General features: G+C 39.1%; 1 protein-coding gene across 1 annotated transcript in view; it reads left to right on the forward strand.

Moving 5' to 3' along the window:
- AGBL1 (AGBL carboxypeptidase 1) overlaps positions 1-24,927 on the forward strand; it is a 272,145-nt gene that overhangs the window by 123,266 nt on the left and 123,952 nt on the right. Inside the window, exons 19-21 of the mRNA XM_061999859.1 lie at positions 11,676-11,805; positions 16,489-16,620; positions 20,654-20,830. Of these exons, the coding sequence (XP_061855843.1) occupies positions 11,676-11,805; positions 16,489-16,620; positions 20,654-20,830 (439 nt within the window). The remainder of the gene's footprint in view (positions 1-11,675; positions 11,806-16,488; positions 16,621-20,653; positions 20,831-24,927) is intronic.

A 24,927-nucleotide genomic window follows, 5' to 3' on the forward strand; every position in this document is an offset into this window, starting at 1 on the left:
ATCTGTTTCAAGAGGGGAATTTTTTGATCGTACTAGTCCTCAATTAAATTTTGTCAATTGCTATGTATAAACAGCTTAGATTTTTTGCTCACACAAGTAAATGTGATCCACTTTTTTACATTTGTTCCTATCTGGTGCCCTAGTTTTTTGGGTTTTTTTTCACTAGAAACTTCCAGTAAGACTTCTACAGTTAACGTGTTCAGTATGGTATCTATTGCAAGTCTTTGAGCTCCCCTGAGATTCTGATAACGCCTCTTATGAATCTTAAATCTCTCTATGCACCTTGAATTTTCAATGCCAGTTTTACTTAGCACTTAAATGAACTCTCTTAAACCTTTGCTCAAGTCTTACTAGGGCTTGTGAGCTTTCTGGAGAATTTGGTTCAGGTTTTTGGTTTTACAGTAATTCTGTCTGTTACTGCTTGTTATATGTGTTCTATTTTTTTTCAGAATATTTTGCAGAGCTCTGCAAGCCCATCAGGTTTCTCTAGTGGATACTTTATTTTAATAAGCATGTATTGAATGCTTCGTTTAACTTTACTATTGTGAAGTGTCCAGAGACACTGTGCTTGGATGAGCAGTTATGTAAGTGCAATTTGTTATAGTTTTTTAGCATCAGAATTAGCATTCAGCTGAGGTTTGAAGGCTCATGGTGCATGTGCGTGGGGGAAAGTAAACAAATAAAAAGAGCCTAGTACATCCAAAGATGTAACACCAAACTGCTTTCCTTCTCCATGGCTGCTTGCTCTAGTCTGTCAGTTCAGACCCCCAAATGCCCTTCTAGCAATGCTACAGTGCCTGTTGCCTGCTCTCTGAGACTACACTGATTCGCTAGATGCTAGCAGAGGACTGAATTTGTTTTGCTGAGAACTGCAGGATGCGGAACTATAGAACTCTTTGTCTCCCTTCCACTCCCTTTACTGTTTGATGTGCCCTTCCTGGTGAACAGAGGTATAACTTCTCATATAGGAACAATTAAAACTCATCATTTGTGTGGCAATTTTAAGACACATCATTTTTCCAACCTGTGCACTGGAAGAATTCAATCTTTCTTCCCCTCTTTACCTGAGAGTCTTGCAGAAAGGATGTAGTAGGGGAGACTGTACACACATCTGTGAGCAGGAGGGTGCACAAAAGAGTGAGTGGCCTTTGAAGATTTATTTCCTTGGGTTTTTTTTTGGTAATTGAAATGATTTGTTAAACTATTTGCTAGATATCACTTACTAGCTATCTCATGAAGTGATCTCCTCTTACTGGTAGTGATGATATTTCTAGCTCATCACTCAAGTCTTCCAAAGCCTTAATGGTCTCCCTAAATATGTGAGGGAATGATGCAAAGAGTTAGACAGAAGGTCTCAACACTGGAGAGAGGTAGCATGTAGGGGTAGAACATCTATGAGGAAGATACCATGTACTGGCAAAGAAAGAATGTAGGACTGTATGTCTGATTAAATGGAAAATAGACACATCCCTTAAGTCAGGTGGAATGTGTAACAAGAAAATAAGAGAAGGTGGTTTTGTTGTTTTTGTGGGAGTTGTTATAGGGGTTTGCTATGTTATGGGAATGTTTTGTTTTTGTTTTGATTTGGAAGCTATATTGCAAAGAGGTCTGATCCATAAATATTGTTCCACAGAAGGGAACATTTATTGCAAAGAAAGCAAACAGTATTTTATAGGAGTTTCTGACTCCTCATTGGAATTCATGGGCAGAGTTGGAAATCCCATGTCAGAAAGGAGAAATATAACAAGCCTGGATTCGTGTGTATCATTGCTGAGTAACCTGTGAGGAAACACTATTGGAGAGAGTTTATATTTGTCATGCAAGTAGCCCATGAAGTTGTTAGAGGTCAAGTCTCATAACGCTATAGCAGGAATTTCCAGTAATGTTGTAGATAGTTGCAGTAATAGCCTCATAATCATATTGAGTTTGCAACAAGATTGGAAAAAGAAGGGGCAGGGAGGGGGTTGGAAAAATGAGAAGCTCTTCCAGTATGAGCAACTAACACAACCTAGTGTTACTTTCCTTAGCTACCCTGTGCTTGTCTTGCAAGGGAAAAGTTTTGGCAAGCTTATACTTGGTTTTGTTATTTGCAAGCTGCTTTGTCAGAACAGTAATTTACTAATGAAGGAAGTATAGTGTGTCTTCATATATATCAGCCTGTGGCCAGTGCCACTGTAAATCACATACAGCTTCATGTACTGTGAGATCCCTTTCTGTGCTTCCACACTGAGCAACTTGATGACAAACCTACCTTGTGACAGTTCATTTTTTGGAGAAGAAAAACAGCATCTTTTTTGAGCAATGAGAAATTAATACTGAAGGATGAATGTGTGAACCTACTCAGTATTAAGGACATCCAACTCTGCCTAATCTAGAGCAACCATGTTTTAATATTTTAATTTTTTTTTTAGTTCATTAGTAACCTCTTTTCAGAAAACAACATAACAAGTTTGGCAAAACAACCTTCCAGCCTCCTACAGAGCTGAAAATATATGTGCCCAAAAGCATCTTATTTTGGAATACCACCACCTCCTTGTCATGCAGGTGTGACTTAGAGACTTATCTCTACTGCTTGTTTTTATTGAGGAAGATGTTGGAGGTGATAGAGAAGAAGGAGACATAATGAATTTCAGCTTCAGAGGAGAGACTTCAATCTTCCTCACCTTCATAATTTCTTCTTCTTGGCTGATTTCTCTCTTTTTCTCTGTCTTCATTGCCAGCTGTCAGGTCACTGTCCTGCTTTACTGTGTGGTATTAGATGCTGAAAGAAGTCTGATTCCCATACTGAGCTTTTCAGAATCCAGATTACAAAATTAACTTTAGGTTTCTAAACAGAGTTGTCTGCTAGGATAGGAGGATAATGCCCTAATCAGTGCCTGGTCCGTGAATCCTGGTCATTAGAAACAAGATAAAACCTTACGGATGATGGGGAGGTTCAGGCTGGATATTTGGAGGAATTTCTTTACTGAAAGGGTTGTCAATGTTCTAGTGGTTGATAGGGCTGGGACAAAGGCTGGACTCGATTATCTTGAAGATCTCTTCCAGCTGAAACAATTTTATATTGAACAGAGTTAGGGCAAGGTTATCCTGGTAATGGTCCAGGAAGGAATTGTATCTTGCAGCATGTTCCTTGTTCAGGGCTTGTCTCATCAAAAAGTGAATACAAGGGTTCTCTACTGGCAGCATTGTTATATCAGTCCAATTATTCTGTGATCTATAAGCAAAATATTTGGAGCAAACTGAACTTTCTGATTCACTGCAACTGCCTTGAGAGTTTTTCCTTCCATCCTACTTACCTTCTCAGTTCCACAGGAGTAGAGGAGTACTCCAAGAAGGAGTACTACCTCCTGGAGAACTTGATTAAGTGAAGATTCTAGCAAAAGCTAATGGAGATCTGAAGTCATTGCTGCACATTCCTTTTTATTTTCTTTTCCTGAGCCTCTACACCCGCCTCTGTTTGTGATTCTTGCTGTTAATCTATGATGCCATACTTTGCCCTTCTGCATTATTTATTTTAGTTTAAGTCTTAGAACAATCATCTGCAAATTGCAATTCTTAGTACTCATTTATATGCAGAGATTGCACTGATTTAACTAACAGATTTTTAAATCAACTCAGTTAATTCGATGCAACCCATATGTGAGCAATTAGCTTAAGGCAGTTAAGAATCCTCTTCAGCTATATGGATACAAGCCACGTTTAAAATAAGAAAGTCAGAATACAGGAATTAGAAACAGGCTAAAGGACATTAATTTAAAAGTAAAGTTTTCCTTGATTTGATATGCTTTCATCAGATCTCAGGTTCTATTCCTAGTTTTTCACTGATTGACTGCTTTGTTGCATGAGTGGCTTCACTTCTCAATATCCCTGCCTGCAAAATTAGGATTTGCTGACATAGCTTGTAGGAGGATGTAAGTGGGGCTGTTTGGGAGAATGTTTTTTTTCCCCTCTATGGAAAGCTTAAGCTTTTCTATGAATAATGGATAGTCAAAACTGGAGCCAAATCTTCTCATTTAAAAACAGTATTTCCATTTGGAAGTGTCATCGTGGTGCCATTTGGGAGCTGTTTGGCTGCCCTGTTGTCCTGTTTCCCCCAGCCAAACTCCTGCTCCCATGTTGCATCATAATTCTTCATCTTACTGAACTGCTGTCATGGAGTCTTGATGGAGCATTAGAGGACATGTGGCCCAGCCAAAGAGACCCTCTGATGAGGAGGAATGGGTGCCTAATAAACTTCAAGTTCATGCTTTCTACCATAGGCTCAGGCATCTCTCAAACAGTTCTGATGCTTTGAATGGTACAATTTGGAGTTTTGACTGAGAAGTCAAAGTTTTGAGGGGAATTGGGGTATTTGGTGAGGAAAAGACAGCCCTTCCTGCACAAATTAGATACTTGTTATAAGAAACTTCTTGAGCTGAAAATTAACTATTCCATCCAAAACCACTGACTAAAAGTGCTGGTTTGGAGCTGCTTCTTAATCAACAATAGGTAAGATATTCTAAGATCCTGAGAGTCTTGAAATGACCCTTCTCATAGATGATGTCAAGAAACTGAGAACCCAGTTTTGATTTGCTCCCTGAATCCTTACTTGCTCATTTATAAAATAGTACAAAACATTATTACTTGCATTTTGCTCGCAAATGACAGTGCAAAATGTGAGTGAATTGTGTGGTATTAAATACTTGCTGTTGTTACAACTAGAAGAAATAGAAATCTGATGGGCAGCCTTTGATTTAGAACTGGGAAGGAAAGGATACCTTATCCGTGACAATGCTGTCAACTCACCTTTTCAGTAGATCGTGCAAACTTCTTATTTGATTATGACATTGACAGCATTAGCTGGAGTGAAGCAGATCTCATTCTGCATCTCTGACTGGTTTGTGACCAAATGTGACTTAATGAAATGTGTCTACAGAGAGAAAAGGAATCCTTACAACAGAGCAAGGATAGAGACACAGTACACGCATTGAACGAGAAGAGCACAGACTGCATCATTTATCTTGGGAAGCAGGGATTGTCCATTGTGACAAAATCAGTCAGATGTAGCAAGTGAAACATTGAAGGCTCATTACACTAATTAGTATCAATGTTCAGCTGTAGGAAGGCAAGAAGAAGCTGGCAGAGTGATACTTCAGGATAGCATTTGCCCGAGAGAAAGCATTATGTATCATAGATTCATTAGTCAGTGCTGGGAGGGAGAAATCACACTGCAGCCATGTTTCAAAATGAGACAGATCCTTTCAATGACATCCTTAAATTGGTTGGCATTCAGATAGCACAAGTGACATTCCAGACATAGGTTTGGCATTGTGAGTGTGTAAGGTGCAATAAAAAAGGAGAGAATAACATAGTAAAGGAAATTCTGCTTAAAGACCCAGAGATGAAGTAAACTAGGCAGTAAGAGTGCACAATGCGACTGAAAAATCACCATTGCCTGGTACTTTATGGGGATTTCTTATGAGAAGCTGACTTTCTGGCCTTGGTTTTCATCATACAGTCAAAAAGTGCATGTCTGCCTTGGTGCTTTAATTCTGACTGTGCCTTTTACTCATGATGAAAGTGGGTGTGATAGTAAGATGTGGTGCCAAGGAGGCCTGAGGGTAGTTAGCATTGCATGAGGTCATAAGTAATTGGGGAGGGGAGAGGAAATGTACTGTAGGAATGGAATACTTGAAAAAAAGAGGGATGGAATAGGGATTTTGGCTTCTGCTTTGGTTGTGTTGGGAAGGCAAGCTGCTCTTGTGCCTTCTTCTATATGGGAATTTTAGCATTCACGTTTCTTGCAGTCAGAAGGAAAGAATGAATGATAGAAATTCATTATTAGCTGCAGTAATGCTGATGGGAACTGTTTAATTCATCAGTGATTGTGTATATGCCTTGCAGCTATTCACCTGTATTTCACTGTAAACAAGGAAAGACCTAATAATTCCACACTCTGAACAAAGGAAGAGTATTGCCTTCTTCACTCCTTTGAGTAACCAGGTGAAGGGATCATGTCACTGCAGGGGAACCCTGGAGCTTGCCAAGATGTAAAAGTGAGATATCCCAGAGAGAGCTTTAAGTAGCCCACTTTTGTGGTGGGAAATTAATGATGCAGCCCAGAGCACAGAAGGAAAAATACCGTAGCCTCTAATCCCCCCATCTTTGGTTCCGCCTGTAGAGTGCTGTAGTGCAAGTCTGCATGTATGTCTGCTATGAAACAGAATAGATTAAATGAAGAACTCTACAAAGAAAGGTCCTCAGCACTTTACATTTTATGCCGTTAACACAAAGACATTTCAGAAGATGGGGGACTAGTTAGCTGTCACTGCAAAGCTTCTGATAAATATCCAAAGGTTTAAAATCCAGACTGTTTTACATCACATCAGTATACTGTTTGAGTTGATGGCTCTCAGCGTAAAGCCTCCAATATTTACATTGTTCTGGTGACATTCTGTTTCTGGAATGATCATTGGCATCATGATGCAATGCCTGGGTGTTATCAGATGAGCATCTCTGTGAAATGGACAGATGATGAATATAGTCATTATGGTTTCAGCACATGGGTATGAAGAAAACCAGAGTCAAAGACAGAAAAGAATTATTATATTTCTGACACTTGCCTTTAAATTATGAGAGAGTGCTTTGCTGCTGCTTCCTCATATCATCGAGTCTTGCTCTCAGAAAATATGTAAAATGAAGAGAAATGAAGGATTTCTGTCCCCCTACCCATTCTCCCCTACTCCCCTACTTTTTTTTTTCTCCAGGTTGCTCTGAGATTTCTGTGTGGAAAGACCAAACACCTTAATGTAAATATTTCAGTGTCTATCCTAGGCAGTAGTTAGTCATAAAGTCCAGCATGTGTTTTGTTGAGGCTACCCCATGCTGCTCAATGATATCCTGATGTTTACTTGTGCCTGCTTTGATTTACATAGATATCCTTATCCTACTCTGGTACTGCTGTCTGCCTTCAAGATGCACGGTGAATGGTGATGCTACTCTCAACATATCAAACACAATGCATCCCTTTAGATTTTATAGTTCCCTGTGACCCAGATACTGATATTATCAGTCCTGACATCATTCATTCAATATGATGGTCTCTGTCTTTCCATTTATCTGTAATGGACAGGAGACTTTGAATTATTTTATCTTCCAATCACAGCATCATCTTTTCTTTAAAAAGGTGACTTTTTTTTTTCTCTCCATTTCTTGTTTACTTCCTTGTCTAATATCTTGTGCATTATATTTATCCCCCAATCTCTTACTCTTCACCTCCTGTTCCCTTTTTTTTTCCTCTCTTCCCCCACCTCTCCCGTTTTTGTGCCTATGCAGAGCACTGATCCAGGCTTATTGCAATCAACTGAAAGGTTCCATTGACCTTATTCAGCCTTAGATTACGACCAGGTAGCATCTCTCTGTCCTTACACATGGCTTGTGTAGAATTTAGTGCAGTTTACTGCAGCATCTGAGGTTGCCTTGCCCCCAAAACCAATCAAGCTTAATAGACAGCAGAGATGTACAGGATTAAAGCAAGGTCTGAAAAGTGCAAACAGATTTCAAATACAATTCTATCTTAAACCAATCAAGACTGTTCTTTGGCTACTTAATGTCTTTCTCATCAACTCCTGGTGACGTGTCTCAGCCTTCAGAGAAAGAGTCTAGTGCTTCAGTTACAAGTTCAGTTATCTCCTATGGGTTCACCTGATCTTTCTGTCAGTGGTGTATCATCTTCAGATGCCAGGGATCTCAGTTTTCATGGACTGATTCACGTGACTACCTTCATATTTCTATATCTTTAGAACTGAGAGTTGCATAGAAATAGGAATATTTTTGCTAGCATGTAATTATAATATCTGATGATAGCATTCACCAACAAATTCACTTAAGGATTAATTTGCTCTGCTTGGAACCAGTTGCAGGAGTTTCTCTTTTCTCCAGGGACTGGATAGCTTGAATGCTCTTGTTTTATTCATCTTATTGGACCATGTGGCACTACTGGAGTACATATGAAGGGCAGGTCACCTGAGTGTTTCTCTCCTTGGGCAATACTAAATGCTGAATACTTTGCCCTGTGTCATTATGTCAGTGCTTTCTGACCATTCCCATTTAGAAAAGTTAGTAAGGATCAGAGGGTCTCTTTTTCCACCAGCTCCATAGCTTTTCTTGATTCGTTCTACAGAAATACTACTTAGGGTCTGCTTGGAGAAGGTCAAGTGTGTTTGTTTCAGTTCCTTTTGCTGTTCTCTACTTGGCAGCCGTGCAGTGCCCCAGAGACTGCTAGCAGCTATCTCATAGACTGACAGACATCAAAGAGTGTCCTTGTATAAAGACAGAAGAGAAGGCAGGGCTGTAACGAAAGCATCAGGCTTGTGGACAAGAGAAAGGCAGTTTAATTGCTTTGAATGCATCTGGGTCGAAGATCTATAACAAATAGTAGAATTACAGGTAATCTGTATAGAGACCCAGAGGTGAGATTTTCTTTACTTATTTGAGGGGGTTTTTTTTTGACAAATGTTTTCATCATATCCTTTGAGCTGCTACTAGTTCCATCCAAGGTGGCAGGTAGTCTTGCCAATGCTGCCAAGGAGAAATGTCACATAAAACATTTAAAGCAAATATAATAGCTTGCAACTGTATTGTAAGAAGTGTGTTTGATTTGAGTAGTGAATTTCATTAAACCCTACCAAACATTCAAAGGCAGTTTCAGCTTCCAAGCCCCTTTTATTTGCTATCGGCACTTGAAATCAGTTTAATATTTTACCTTCACCCTTGGTTGCAGAGCAGAACGGACAAAACTATTATCTGTGAATGTCATCGCTATTAGGAAAAAGGGAGAAGAAAGGAAAGGGATAAGGGGGAACAGGGCTGGCAGGGAGCTGGAATTTACAAGAGTAAACAGACTTTAACAATATAATGAGAGGAGGGAGGGGGATGGGAAAAATTAGCCTCTCATAATTTAATTAAAGTTCCTTAAGAGCTGTGGATTCAAGCTGCCAGGCTGAGGGCTAATATGTAAAGGTCATTTAAATGAGCAGAGATGTTAATTGTTGAAGAGGCAAAACTGAACTTTCTCTTCCAGCTCTTGCCCACATGCAGAGATGTTACCTTCCTTCCCTGCAGTAAATAAGAGCTTTCAAATTACTGTTTTAGAGTTGGATTACACTTACTAAGCTAATACCAAGCAACTAGCAGCATCTGTGAACTGCAGGGGAGGGGATTGGCTTGTCATAGGGTCACCTCCAAGAAAAGGCACAATTTATATCAGAGCAACAGAGCTGGTAATTTGTATTATGGACAGAATGAAACCTGCCTCAAGAATGAAGGTGCTATGTGGAAACTACTTGTGTGAATAATGCATTGCAGTCCTTGGCCACAGCAGAAAATATTGGTGCCTTGTCACAGAGCCTGCTTGGCTTTAATGTGTGTTATTAGACTTGGTTTGGAGTTTTTCTTATATGCTTGTCTCAAAGGAATTTCTTTGTATTTCCTGAAGTGATAAGGATATTTCCTACAGGTGCTTTTTAAGAAATAATGAAACTGTTGCTTGGGGTTGATTTGATGGTTAATCTCTCAATGAATCCTTTTAGGAGTAGTTTGCAGTTGTCATGTTTCTACTTTCTTGCATGCTTGGCTTTGTATGTTGGACTCTTCCAGTTTGTACCAAGGCATTTTATCAGAGGAACAAGTGCAGATATTTTGAGTAGACATAAACTAGTGTCAGTCCCAACAGAAAAGATGAGGGGAGCAATGGCAATGTTGAAGTATTTCTGAAGGTCTGAAATAACACTTATTCCTTTTCTCATAATGTTAAATTAAGTATGAAAATAAAAGTCAAGCTATCATTCTTTCCCTCAGAATGGAAATTCTGTTGATATTTCCAAGTAGTTGTGCTTCCTGATATCTATGGTGCAGGAAGATATCTTGCCCTTAAGCCAAGGAAGCGTTTGGGTTTTACATTCCTTACTAGTCACGTTAGAGAAAGATGGATTTCTGAATGCAACCTGATGACACTCTATGTCGAGTGGTACCTATTGAAAGGAATTGTGCAAGCAAACAAGTTCTTGGCAGAAATACAGCTTCTAATCTCAGCTGAGCAGCTGTTGTCCTGAAGATCAGGAGAGGTGAGCCTAAAGGTAACTTCAGCTGAAGAGCCTTTAAGAAATACAACAGAAGTTGTCAAGTTTTCTTGTAGAAATTTTGGCAGCAGCAACCCAGCAGTATTTGCTGGCTTCCTGTGTGTTAGCTATTGCTGATGTTTTCTGATTTGCTAAATGAGTAACACAGGAACACGGATTATGAAGAAAGAAGGGAATTCAGATAACAGTGAAACTAGAGTAAACTTGGAACGGATCTTGTGATGTTGCCAGAAACCCCAAGATGGCATTAGAGACCTTGTTTTCTACATTAAAAATGTATGAAATATTCTTAGTGACTCTTACTATTTCTTTGTCTTCCATTCTTAACTGGTTCTCCATTATTAGTACTTTGCTTTTTAAAAGCACTCCTGCTTTGCAACCCCTTTTCCTTCAAGCATCATTTGGAAGGCATCGATAATGCCAAAGATGTTACACACAACATGCTCTAACTACAGTGCCAGGCTCTACCAGTACAACAGACCACGTCCCTGTCAATACATTTGCACTTAATTTTGCTTTCAGAGGCTGGAACAGCAAAACTGGATGCAACTGTGTAAGCAGAAATTCATCCAACACTTAGATTCTTTTTAAACACAAGCCAGCCTAGGTTTGCAATGTCACCAGAAGCATCCTAATGCTGAACTGGATAGTAAGGAGAGAAGGATCTACCATAATATTTTATGTGCTGGAGTCTTAATTCCTGAATTTTATCACCACACCTTGATTTGAAAATTGTGAACCAAATTACAAAACATCCTTTGAGGAATGTGAGGAGGCTCTGATCTACACTCACTCACTAACAAGAGAGAATAGTTGGATTTTCAATATTGTGCAGTGATGTACTGCTGCATAGGGCCAAATATCCTGCACAAATCTTCCACTGATCACTGAATCAGTAACAGAATATGTTCAAGTCAACTAAGGGAAACATTTTCTCAGTGCAAATCCAGGATCCTTATTTAGCTTTTTATTCTGCCTTTGCAGTGAAGCTAGGTAATTGTTCTACATAATGATGTAGCATGCATCAAGATCTTCTTGATGTGCTTTAGATAGAGACATTTCTTGTGAGTAGAGAAGCTTAAATGAGATATCCAGCTCATCTCATTTAAGTGCATTCATATTTCAGACTGGTCAAAGACATTCAACTGCCTGTCTTCAATTAGAATGAGTAGGAGTTGGATGTGCTTTTTTGCTGTGGAGGTTTTGAGAAGCCTGTGTTCTATGTAAGCTGGGTGAATTTAATAGATTGTGCAGAATTTAAAGCATTTCAAATGACTTTGTGAATAGTCTTTTGATTCATACATAGTTAAAGGAAAAACTGCATTTATTTTCAAGACTTGCAACTATGTGAACCTCAGAAGGAAAGCAAATGATAAAATTAATATACTATAAGCACCTTTGAAATATAATACAGATCATTGGTTCATTCCAGCCCAATATTCAAACCCTTTATATGTGTGTTCTAATTTATATTCCCTGTCCTTGTGCCAGGGCCAGAAACTTTTTAGAATCAGCTGTTGTTTTGATAGTTTGTGGTGTGTTGCTTTCTGATTTCAGCCACCGCTGTTCGTTGAGTGGGGATGATCTGAACAGACAGTGGTTAACACCCAGTTCCCAGCTCCATCCAACTATTTATCACGCCAAAGGTCTTCTCTATTACCTGCGCAGCATTGGCCGGGCTCCTCTGGTGAGTCTCTCCAGCATCTTCTGTGAGTTACTGTATATGGATTGCTTACTGTAGTTGTATAAACAGTCTTGTTTTAGAGCTAGAGTGATTTGGAAAACAATATGTGCTGTCACACTTTCATCTTGCAGAATTGTTTTGAAGGTCTTGGATATTGCTTGCTGTGTCTTTTAACCAACAACTCCAACTTTCAGAATTTGTGTACCTCTGGAATACAGATGAGAAGATGAATTCCTTCCAGCCCTTTAATATCCTTGAAGTACTCCAACTAAGCTATATTCATAGCAATGATAGGAGAAATTCCACCAAGATTTGGTCTGAATGGACAAAATGTATAAAAGTCTAGGCTGGAACAACCCATGCAACCACAAAACCCCAGGAAGCAGCTCTCAAAAGGTCTGAACTTTTATACTGCTTTGATAATAGGAATAAAATTGCCGGTTTTGGGGAGTTACCAGAAATTCATGAGAGATTAGTCTTGTCTCAAAGCTGAACCTGAGATAGGGCTGGGATCCATCCCATCTGCTTGATCTTGTTGCCCAACACAATGAAAGCATAGTTCTGAGACCTCAGAAGAAAAACCACAGGGAAGTTCAAATGTTAATGAACAGATGTGGATGCACAGACTGGCAGATTGGTTGATGATAGCTACAGTCAGGCAGGAAATGTCCAAAGACACCAAATTCTCTCTACGTTTTGTGAGAAAAGCCCCATACAAGGTGAAAATGTGTCTGTGAGCTTCTTTAAGCAAAATCTTGTGGGACTATGATTTTTGGCTAAGGAAACAGCCCTGAAATTAACTCTGCAGGCCAAGGAATATTGTAGAAACTCAACCCAGTTGTGAATTTACTTGCCAAATTTTACTTTGCTTCAGAGCAGTGTAGGATCAGCCTTGTTTTACCCTACTATTTACTCTCTGTCCTTTAATACACAACCATCCTTGTCATATCCAGGTGCATGTAGTTGAACACTCAGTGAGAGTTTTCATCATTGCTGAGTGAAGGGAGACCATTGATCCCATCATCTCCCTCAGTCACATGCTGCATGTCAGACTGGATAAACAAATTTTTCAGTGCCTTTGAAGAGTACATTGATTTTAGTTTACACATGCTCAAAAATGCCTTTTCCCTCCTCCAGAAGAGAACTGGGTTGTTTCTTCCTTTTTTTCTTCTTCTCTATTTTTTTTCCCCCTTTACCTTCAGTATCCCATGGAGCTGAGTTCACTGATAGCCAAATGATTCCTGTGAAGTGATTTAGTTTCATTTATCCTGGGGATGTGCAAGCAATTTCTTCAAAGCACAGAAAAGCTGCTTGAAGGAGACTAGGAAATAACTTAAAAGTTAACAGCCTTTCAAACCAAAGTCATTTTAATTGATATGTTCTATAGACAACACCCTGCTAAGTGCTTTTTTTTTTTTCACTTCTTGGCCCTGGGAACCTTAGTAAGAGGAAGGGCTGGAGTCACTGTGGTATTGCAGCCTTTGTGGCATAGGATCTCCTTTTGACTGAGAGTGGCAAAGTTGAGAGTATTGGAGACCTTTTGTATGGGAGCAGCCAGATCTGATGAGGACAGGGAAGTTGCTTTCTTCTTGAACATCTCTGATGAGAAACTCCTATGGTTTAGAAATGATAGTTGACAATGCAGTTGCAGCATGCACCAGGGAGCCTGTAACAATCTGATCTGCAGCGAAGAGCAACGTGTCCTTGGTGGGGATAGAAAGAACTTCCCAGGGACCAGGAGACACCATTACTATAACAATAGTTAACCACTATTCAAAGGCATTATATCAAGCTTGGAAATAAGCATCTGCCTGCAAGGATGTAACTAATTGTGAGAAAACATCTCAGGTTTCCTCAAAACTGTGAGATCCAAAGTTCTGTCACAATACTCTTAGGGAAAAAAATGAAACTATGCACAGAAAAAGACATTTCAAACTGTTCTGCTTTCTGACAGGTTTCCTTGCTTGGCATTTTCTATTTTGCTTTTCCTTTATTTTAAAAGGTGCCTTGTTTTATGACTCACCAGGAGGGCTGATTTTGAATTAGAATATAGTTCTTACCTTTAGGATGATCAAGTGCTGGCAAATAACTTTAAATAGATAGAAATTATCACATCTTGAGTCGTGTTCCAGTGAGTGCAAACTTTGGGAGTTTGGCTGGTTTATCTGTGTTAATGTCCCAGCTATACGGAAGGACGGGCTGGAGAAAAAAGGACTGGTAGGTCCCAAGTTTGCTTATGTTTGCCCAGGTATATCCAAGGAAGGTTTCTCTATTGAATGCTCTATCTAAGCTGCTCTGTAGTGTAAAAATGAGGCAGAAGAATGTATTCTTAAACAATAATTAAGTATAAACTTTAGGAATGACTGCAGTATCAAGCAGACTTAATTAAAATGTAGCTCTGTGCAAATAGGATGAAGTATTTTCACTAGCACTGATGCTTCTACTGTGGAAGCTGGTAGCCATCAGTGAAAGATCCCATGGCTTGAAATGGCAACCATATTACAGAACCTGGCATAGCCACTCCTTTACCAATAAGGAAGTCTCATTCCACATCTGTCATTAAGAACTTACCTGCAGATTTCTTGAGGTGCATAATTATAGACCTGGTACCAATGATGCAACTCTGCTATCTGACTCTCTGATCCATCCCCATGTGGTTTCCAATATGTAAATAGTATTTGGGACAGATAATATCTTGTCTTTTGTTTGTTGATAATTCTGTAAATTGGTAGGTACTTGATACCCAATTGAGATGGGTTCTCTACCTTGAAATAAGACAAAAACTATTAAAATGCTCCTTGATATTCATAGGAATAAATTTTAGGTGGTACCTGTCGTTAACCTAAGCTGTGACTGTGTATTGCAAATGGTTTAGATGAAGCAATAGCTGGAAAAATGTTTGTTGTTGAGAGGACCAATAACTGCAGCTTTCTGGAAGGAGACATTACAGGATACTTGCACGTGGTTCAGACAGAATTACTTCAAGTGCAAGGGCTACTTAAGCCCTGCAAAATATGCACACAGCCAGAGGAGGCTGAATCTCTGGGGGCTGCCCAATGCTGCCTTTTTTGCTCTGGAAGCCATACTGGTTGTAGGTTGGCACCAATGAACTCTTGCACTGCTTTGTTTGTCCTCTTTTTTTTTTTCCTTTGCTGGGTGGGAAGGGTAGAAGTAAAGCAGGAACACTGTTGACATGCTTCAGGTGTGGAAAATGAATGCTGCAGGGCTAGGGATGTCCAGACCCAGAGCCCTGCAAAGACAGTTGGAGGTGAGTGGTGGTGCAGGAAGGAAAGTTAGTAGGTCAGACACCAAAAGAATGAACAGTGTATAAGCTGTGAGGTAGGTGTAACTGTCCATCTAATTAGGAGCAGTGAGATGGTTCTTTAGGCATGTGTGCCATGCCAGTGTGTCAACCTACTGCTTGTCAGAGGAGCTGAAAGAACATACATGCTCAATTCCTGGGTAATTAAACTCCCTGACTTACTGTAGCTAAACTTAGTTACTGTATAGCTGATAAATAAATATATTAGGGTAAATCTTGCCCTAACAGTTGGTGGAAGAAGTTCATCTACTCCATCTGTTTCTCCCCTCTTGTATATATATTTATGTAAGAATATGCATATTTTTTTAATCTCATATTTCTCCCCTGTGACTCTTCATATTGATCCAAAATTCTTCCCTACCTTCCTATACCCTTCTTTTGTCTCCAACTTAACCCGTGGAAAACTGTTTCCATGAAACCTACTCAGTGGTGAATATTAGTTTAAAACTAAGCAATTCCTTCTACTTAGAAATTCCTGTCTTTTCTTTGACAGATTTCTGGATGTTTCTGATAAAGACATGGAGAATATATGTAACAGCAGCGTGTATATCGACTTCATATCTCAGAGGGCACTGAGATTGATTATTCTTTAAGATTTGAGTCAATATTTACCTCTTGGGTCATTAAATCTTGATTTTCATTTCTATAGGAGTCGATATCTGCCTATAAAGGCAATCAAAACTTCCGCTAAAATTGGGAATGTGCCTCATGCCTAGTTTATATGACAGCTGATATGAGGGAAATGGATTAGAGAGACAGGCAGATTAGTGTGGAATGAGATTATTTCCCATGAAGATAGGTCGTGCTCTTTGCTTGGCTTCCAGGAGTTCATGCAAAAATCTGACAGCATTGTGACATACAGTTGCACAATTACATTTTCCTGAACATTATGTAGCACAGCTTTTGAATTTAAAGACAACAAAGTGATGATTAATTGCTTGGGAAAGCACAGATTTCAAATCTCATGAGAAATAGAGCTGGGGTTTAGAAGTAGAGAGAGCCTGACAAATTGCTCTGTTGTCGTATCATAAGTTACTGTGAATCCTTAGGTTTCTGAGTTGCCATGGATTCTTGCACAGGTGTCATGTTTATTTCTGCTGCAGACAGAAATGGACTAGTCTTGACTCAGAATCCCTGAGATCATGTCAGATTGAATAAATAAAGCAAGATACAACCATCTGACAAAGTTTGACATGGGTTATAGGCATGGTCCAGAGTCTAAGCTACTCTAAGAAGACCTGAAAAGGAAAAAAACCATTTAGCACCCTCCTTATAGTCTTACAGTGCTTTTTGGGAAGTGACAGGTAACTTTTTCTTTTGCAATGTTCAAGATTTTCCTTTTTTGTTTGTTTTCCTCTCCCTAGGTATTCTGTGACTACCACGGACACTCCCAGAAAAAGAACGTGTTTCTTTATGGCTGCAGTGTCAAGGAGACCTTGTGGCAAGCAGGCTGCATGGTTGACACAGCAGTTGTCACAGAAGATGTTGGCTACAGGGTAGGTCCACTTTGTTCCTTTCTGCAATTACTGGCATATATGTGCACCTATGCAGATAGTTAAGATAAAGCCAGCTTAAAAATTCTGGAGATGGGTACAAGCTTCTATTGCTCTAGAGCAGTAAAAGTCCAGAGAGTGTTAAATCATGTATCTTCTCTTCATGCACCAGGTATTAACAAGAACGGTGTCAGTAGGTGGATCCCTATTTATTTAATTGTAGTAAGATGCTGTGTAACAATAATTGACTTCAGACCAGTGTGGCAGCCATATTTATTGTGTGGTTTATAATTTCTAAATATAAATCCCACCATAATAAGAAAATAAATGGGAATTATGTAATGGCAACTGAGAAAATGACCATGTGCTACCATCCTGCTCAGCTGAATTGCTTCATTGCAAAATGCTCCTGGTCCCATTGAAAACACCAGAGAACACGATGGGTGTCAAACAGATCTAACCTAGTGCAGTGATCTCCACAGAAAGCCCTTGGTGTCATAGCTAGGGAAAATCTTTTTTTCTGGAGTTTGAAAGAAGAAATCCTAAAATCTGTTTTATTTCAACCTCCTATGACTGTCTCATTCACCAAATTGCTTTCTGGATTTCCTGCCTATCTCTTTGGTATCTGTTTAGATCATATTTTCCTCTGAAATGGCACATTTTTGTGGGGAAAAAAATCTTATAAGATGGAATTATAATATTTAAAATATTAATTAAAAAAACACATTAATTGTGGCTTTAAACTGATTATAGAGGTATGACTGGGTTCACTCCAATCTGAAAGAGGTTGAAAAGTCTTTTTCAGTTCATCTCTCTGTATAAATTTTGCTACTTCAGCACAAATACGAGTCATCCTCCCTTAAGGACCTGATGTCTTCTGTATTCATCTTGTGACATTCTACACAGCATGTTGAAACTTTACTGGTAGAGACTGCTCCAGCATTTGTTGTGAGGGTCCCTGTGGCTAACATAGTTTCAGGAAGAAAGCAGGGAGGATAGTCAGGGCATCTTTTGCCATGTTTGAATTCAAACGGCTTGAAAAGACTGAAGACGGTTCACTGTTACACAAACAGAATTCAAATGCTGCTGTCAGCATCTGGAGCCTGTCTTGAATCTGCAATGAAGAAAGGCTCCAAGGCTGTCCAGGAATACTCTGCAGTAGTAGATAAGAAAGATCCTGTGGTTCAAATTCTCTCTTTGGTACAAAATGAGAGATGGGTGCCTGCTGCAGTTGCTCCCTTACTCTGCTCCTTATTCTTAGTCTGGGGAAGCTGGGTGTTTAGGAGAATACATCTGGAACAGCAGACCCTTGCCTCAGACCTGTTTTGTTACACTGTTTGTACAGGTTTCTCTCATGCCTTCTATAGGTAGTTGACTATTAATCTGGCCTCCGTGACTGGGTTTTCTCCCCAGGAGTGGGAACCAAATACCCCAAGCAAACATTAGTTTTTGGAACAGCCTCACTATAGCCCTTGGTAATATACAGGAGTCATCATTACTAATATTTGGTGGCTTTGAGTACCTTGCACAGCATTGGCATCATCAAGCCCAGCTTGAAGATTTGTTCTTTGATAGCTGTTCTAGGCCCCTTTGACGGGGACCTCAGTAAGAAAATATAATTCCATTCTCTCCTAATTGGATAGGAGGTTTATGAACAGGGTCCTGTGTGAGGGAAATAGCTTCCTTTGCTGTTGTATGTGCTAAATGCAGCTGTGTGTGAGAAAGGGAACGTAGTCAAACTGCTGCATTATCATACAAGTTTATGCTTTAAAAAGATGTGGTTTTTTTTACTCTTTCAAAAGATATTATTGAAAGATAATGAGAAGAATAAGTGGAGAAGACAGAATCATTACTGTGAAATTCAGTGAATGCTGGTAAAGTGAAAAGAATATTAAATTCAGTTTTGCTAATGCTCCTGGATGAGTCTTGTGTACAGAGACATTACTGTTACCTGCCAGTGTTTTTATTTAGTTAAATGTAAAAGATCGATTATGCACAGAATTTCAATTGTTTTAAAAAGCTAAACTGGATTAGAGGTCTGATTGTTGTGTCTGATTGTACATATTTGTGAAAAAACCCCGTGTATTGCTTCAGACAAGGGCAGAATGAAAACTACCTGAACCCTCACATCTGGTTTAACTATATCTTAGTGGTTGAGACTAAATGATCTTTCAAGGTCCTTTCCAACCCTTAAGATTCTGTGATTCTGTGATAGTGCTGAGGCTTATAAACCTGAATGATGTTGCTCTGCTGCATTTTCTTAGTTCCTATTCAACCCAAATACAGGAAAATCTGGAAGCATTGTATGAAAGCATACTGTTTTGTGATCCAGCACATTAAAGGCAATCCAGAAATGCTGGATGCTTCCTCTAAGGCAAGCAGTCAATTTTAAAGATTCCTCTCTTCAGTATGCCTGCAGGAAAGGGAGTGCTGTAGCTTAGTAGCACACTGGAGATCCTGACTTTAAAATGAAGCTCACTGTGATCTCAGATTTAAAATGGAATCTTTTGCTTTGCTCCAGCTTTATCTGCCTTCTTTTTTTTTAATCTGAAAAAAAGACCTTATAGATCTTTAGATCTGTACCTTATAGAGCTGATAAAGTCCATTGACAGCTATAGCTAGAATATACTGAAAAAATAAACTCATTTTTTGTTGTTATGCAGATCTGTGTGGTTAGGCTGCTTGCAGGAGATGTTGCAAAATAGTTTAGGCCAAAGATTTATCATTCATGTCAAACATATTTTAGGTAAAGACATTATTCTTTCAATGAAAATGAATATTCCCATACATGGCTATGAAAAGTGCTCAACAGAATAGGAGTACAATTGCTCAGAATCAGTCAGTGAAACAGATTGTTATTGGAAAGTGAAATTAGCCGGTTGGCTTTCACCACTCAAATGGAATGAAATTCAAGGGTAAACGCCATTAGCAATAAGCAGGAATTCCTTCTACATGATTCCATTCAGTTCAGATGTTTAAGAAAGCTGTCATCAAAGAAGTAATGAATATCCTCATTTTGCTTACTCTTCTCTAAATGGATCAAATGGCCTTTTGACATATGTTGTGGTTAGTATAGCAGCACTAAAACGTGGATATGCTCATATGAGTATATGTGTGTGTACCTAAAAGTCCAGTTTCTACATGGAGCTTACACCTAGTATTAATGTACCTAGTATATATTTTCATATAGTGTAAAAGCACAGCACTCTGTAATGACTAAAGAAGTGTTGCCTCCAAACGGATGGAAATATTTGATACTGCAATGTATTTAGCAGTGTTTATAGAGTTTCTTGTTGGGAAATATGATTTGCAGAACAAGAAAATCGCTTCAGGCTAAGATGTAGGGTTTTTTTCTGGCTTTTCATGATTATTTTTTTATTGTGATTCTCTAAATGAAGTGTATAAAATATATAATTTGGGCTCAGATGGGAATATTTTGATTTGTTTCACAATGCAGGTCAGTTAAACAGTGAGCTCTTTTTTTTTGTGTAATTATGTATGACCTTCCATGAGGTTATATGTCCCCTTTCTCTGATCTGTAGTAGGTTCTGACAAAAATCCTGCCATAGCTGAACCCCTTGTCTAATTGTGGATAGGTGATGGGAGGAGATATAGTCCAGCTGGAGAAGGGAAAATGGGAATATCAGGTAGTGAACTATCACTGCAGCCCTCTCGGTAGTACAACAGGGAGGTGTAGGTTCATGTCAAAGCAGCTTGAAAACAAAACTCTAAGTGACTTCATCAGTCCCAAACTATTGGGTGTGAAAGTGTTGATTTTTGAATGAGATGAACCAAGTGTTCTGGATATTTTTCATTCTAGTCTTTGGGATGAAGCAAAAACATTAGAATCTGAAGATTTCGCATGGGATGGACCTGATGCACTGGTTGGAGTTCCCAGTAACGGTGTCTACAGATAGATTTGATTATACACACATTGAAAAACACAGGTCTCTCTATTATATGTGTGTATGTGTGATATAAATATATGCACATCTGCTCAATTCATATTCTCACCACTGCTGATATTTTCTCATAGGCTCTTCCTAAAATCCTGGATAAAGTGGCTCCTGCGTTTGTCATGAACAGCTGTAGCTTCCTGGTGGAGAAGTCCCGTGAGTCCACGGCACGGGTGGTGGTATGGAAGGAAATGGGTGTGTTGAGGAGCTACACCATGGAAAGCACATACAGTGGTTGCAGCCATGGACTCTACAAAGTGAGTAAATCTTTCAAAGAACCCTCTGCCACTCTCCTAATGCACATCCCATGAGCTTGGATAGGTAGAGTGGAGGACATAGCTATTGTGTTGATGCTTAGCATTGTCTGCTCTCTCTAGACCCATGCAGTTGTGCTTCTGAGTTTCTCCTCGGTGAGATCTTTCCATGATCCTTCAGTCTTTTACTTTCTACACCAGGAAAGCAGAGTGCTTACTCTGAGATTTCATTGAACAATGAAATAAAAATAAACTCCAATCTGAAGCTAAAAGCACAGAACTTGAAGGAAAGAGCATTTCTGAGATCATACAGGGCACTTAGCCTTACAAGGGCATTCATAATGTTGTCAGAAAATGTGATTGCAGGTCATATGGGCATCTTTGGGCTTAATTCTAAGGTATTTAACTTTAATACTAGTGGCATCAAGTTAGCTACAAGACTGGCTTCCTGGCTAAATTTAAGAGTCTGCACTGAGAACCCTGGGTTTGGACTCTCCTATTACTGACAGCCAAAGGTAGCCAATCTAAGATTAGTTTTGACAGTTGTCCACGAGCTCAAGCTATGCTAGACAGACCCAAAGACCCATTCAAATAATGTTTCAGTCTTAGTAGGAAGGGCTCTACTTGTACCAAATGCACCAGAGACATCAGTCTGTGAGATCTCTTGGCACTTTTTAAATACACAGGATGAACTCTGGTAATTGCATTTAAGTGATCATAATTCTCCATTCACTCGAATGGTGGATTCTTTCTCTCGTTCCTTTCCCAGACCTATTGCTTTCAGTGAGAGGCTTCAATATTCCATCTCATTTCTCCCACTAGGGAGCAATCCTTCTCTATACAGCTTTAATAAGCAGTTAAGGATCCTGAAAGAACCATTATTACAAATAACAATTAATTAATAAGACATTCAAATGATTATCTTTGGAAGCTCTATACTAATCCTTTTACCTCTCTGTAGAATGTAGCCAGGAAGTACTCAGCTGGTGTTTTAAACATCTGCTATACCAGCATCAATTCCAACACAGGAAAGGCAGAAGAAAAAAACCCAGCAGTTTAAAGGAAGAGACTGTAAGTGCCCTGGGCATTAGATCTAACACTCACTACTGCCAAGAAATGATAATGTTTTTTTAATAGGCACCACAGGTCAAGGCGGTGAGTTTGAATCCTTTTTAGACAGTGGAGGAAAATTTTCCTCTACTGAAGTCCATGACAAAACTCCCAGGGATCTCCACAGAGGATTTTACTGCTCTCCTAGATAACCACAGTTAGACCTAAAACCAGTGACACCTTGGGTTGTACCAATATCTAAAGGTTTGTTCTCCTTCAGCATCTATGAGATCTTTAGCCCGTATTTGCTTAATTTGTGCCATTAGATGTTTGAAATAGTAGATAAAGAACATTAAATACCATATTCAGATGTTGCATTTAAGTGCTGTGCCTGCCATGGGGACCTTGTATTATATGATATAGGTGCCAAAAATAAGCAGCAAGGCCTAATGCAAATAGTTCAGGACTCCTTGTTTAGAAAAATCCTTTAAAATGTGTGAAATTGTTTTCTACATTCTTTGTTATCCTCTTCTGTATCACTAATCAGAAGCACAGGCAGCTGTTGAGGAAAAGAGCAAGTTGACATATGAAAGCTTATGATTGGTGACTGAATCCATTGCTTTCATGGCCTATAAAGGAAGTCTGTAAGCTGTAAAGCTATTCTAAACTCCCTGAAAAGCTGAGTCCTAGTTGGGTCATTGGATGATTTTTATGAGGTCACATATCCTTTATTTTTATGTTTTTCATTATTTTCTTTGTTGACAATTATAATTCATCTCAAAGATGGAGGATATATAAATATTCCCACAAGGGAACGTTTCTTCACCATTTCTTCATCGTAAGGATAATCCAAACATTTATTTGGAGTTTCAGATGGCTTTAAAGTGTTTCCACACATTTTTTCAAGAGTACCAAGTACCTAACTTCTTAATATCAATATAGAATATAATTTCTTACATTGATATTTATGCTGGAGCTGCATCTAAATACACAAATTCTGTCTTTCAATTATTAGGCTATTTCCTCTTCATTTTAGTGGTCTTAAGAGTTGTTTCTTGATTGTTTTCTGGTCCTTACAAATGGATTATTTAGGGTATAACCAACTGACCTGAAGATTTTGTTGCATAATAACATTTAAAACTCAGCTTCCTAGTTAATTAATATCTGGAAGCCCTAAAATTGTTCCTATAAACTGCAAATTAATCACATAAGAGGACACGTATTTCTAGAGACATCAACCTGAGTTCTCTACTCGTGGGTCCTCAAGTCAATGTGTGTGTAAACAATATACTGAGACTAATGCTCAGGCAGGAGATATCAGCATTCTATATTTAGAGCTTTCTGATATTTCATTAGTAGATCTGTGTTGAACTGTGAATAGAATTGGTTTCTTAATTTCATAGGATTGATCTCCCTGCAGGGATATATCCACAATCTCTCCTGGACAAGCATGCCCTTATACTTTTGATACTTTTATACCTTGAAGTACAGTATGAAAAGAAGCTAGGATTTAAAACATCTCATTATATGCAACAGAGGCTCCCAAGACTGGTATCATTCAGTGAATTGGTGGTCAAACTTCTAATATAGCACAGGAGACCTGGATCCTGGTCTTTAGCTTTCTTCCTGCTTGTAACTGATGAAAGTAATTCACTCAAGTAGCTGGCTATGAGCACACAGAGTGCTTGGAGTTGCATAGAGACATCTGATGGGGATTGTGCAAAGGATTTTGGAAGGGAAAGAAGTCCTCATAAAGGCTGCAAGAGGTTAAAATCTTAGCTTGTACAAGGTTGATGTGTCCCCTCTCATCACATGCTGAGTGAGGAAGGGCTGAGGTAAAGCAGAATCTAGTTTTTCTGAGGGAGGGTCCAGAGAAGATGCTGTTGCAAGTGTTTTAGAAGGAATATATATGTTTCTTGGATTGAATTGTGTCATTCATTTTTAAAAACAGCTCCGTGACTAAAGCTCAGGCAAGAATTTGGTACTATTGTTATGTAAATGTGAAAGAATAGTGACCCCTGTGCTCGTTTAAAAGTCATTTGATTTCAAATGAGAAGGAGGGTGGAAATAAAAGAGGAAAGAAACGGTTTGTCTCTGTCGAATCTCCCTGTCTGTGTGATCAATGGAAACGCAATAAGCCAACTGCCCTTAATGAAGCGAAACATAAAACTAAAGAAACAATTGATCTTATCTAAGGTTTTGTTCAACCTGAGGAAGAACAAAAGAACAGCAAAAAAAAAACCAAACCAAAAACCCAAACTGTTTTTCACTTTGTCTGGGTTGCCCCAGTTCAGTCTTACACCAGCAACGTCTCCACTTGAAAGCTGCTAAAAGGCAAAGCAGCTGATTTCCACAGTGATTTCTCTCTCCTGCTTCTGCCAGTTTACAACCCTATGGTCAAACTAGAAACCAGTCAGGGTAGAGGGAGGGAAAACATGAGAAAAGAAATAAACTGTGTATCCTTTCTTTGCTCTGTGAAGGCTGTCTGTGTTGTTCCTTCTTTGGAGCTATTTCTCTTCCAGCTTACTATGTAATTTTTGCTGTTGCCTCCCTTTTGTAGGTTATAGATGCCCTTCTCATCTTTTCTTTTTAAAAGACTGAATGCAAGGCTGTCCTGTGAGAAGTTCTGCTATTTACAGGTACAGTCAGGTACAATCATGACTCCAAAAGAATCAAATCTCCAGTGGCAAACTTTCCCAAGTTTCCTGTGTGATTCGTATTTCAACTTACACATCTCTTATCTGTTCCCATGTGCTATCCTGTTCCCTTGTCTCACTCTTCTTGATTCCTTGTTACTTACCCTACCAGTTAAGACCGTTCTATGTCTTCTTGCACTGTGCATCACCGCATCTATCACCCTACAAGTTAATCTCTTTCATGCCCTGGTATACAGATAAGTTCCAAACCATATGTCTTGATAATATAGCATTCCTAAAAAATTCAGCTTCGTGCTCTGTGAGTATGTGCTAAGTTGGAGAAGCATTTTCCTTGGCATGTTGTGCCTGTGGAGGAGATACAGTGCTAACAGAAATAGATTTTAGCTTCTTGCT

The sequence above is a fragment of the Colius striatus genome, chromosome 7 (assembly GCF_028858725.1).
Source record: "Colius striatus isolate bColStr4 chromosome 7, bColStr4.1.hap1, whole genome shotgun sequence".
NCBI classification, from domain to species: Eukaryota; Metazoa; Chordata; class Aves; order Coliiformes; family Coliidae; genus Colius; species Colius striatus.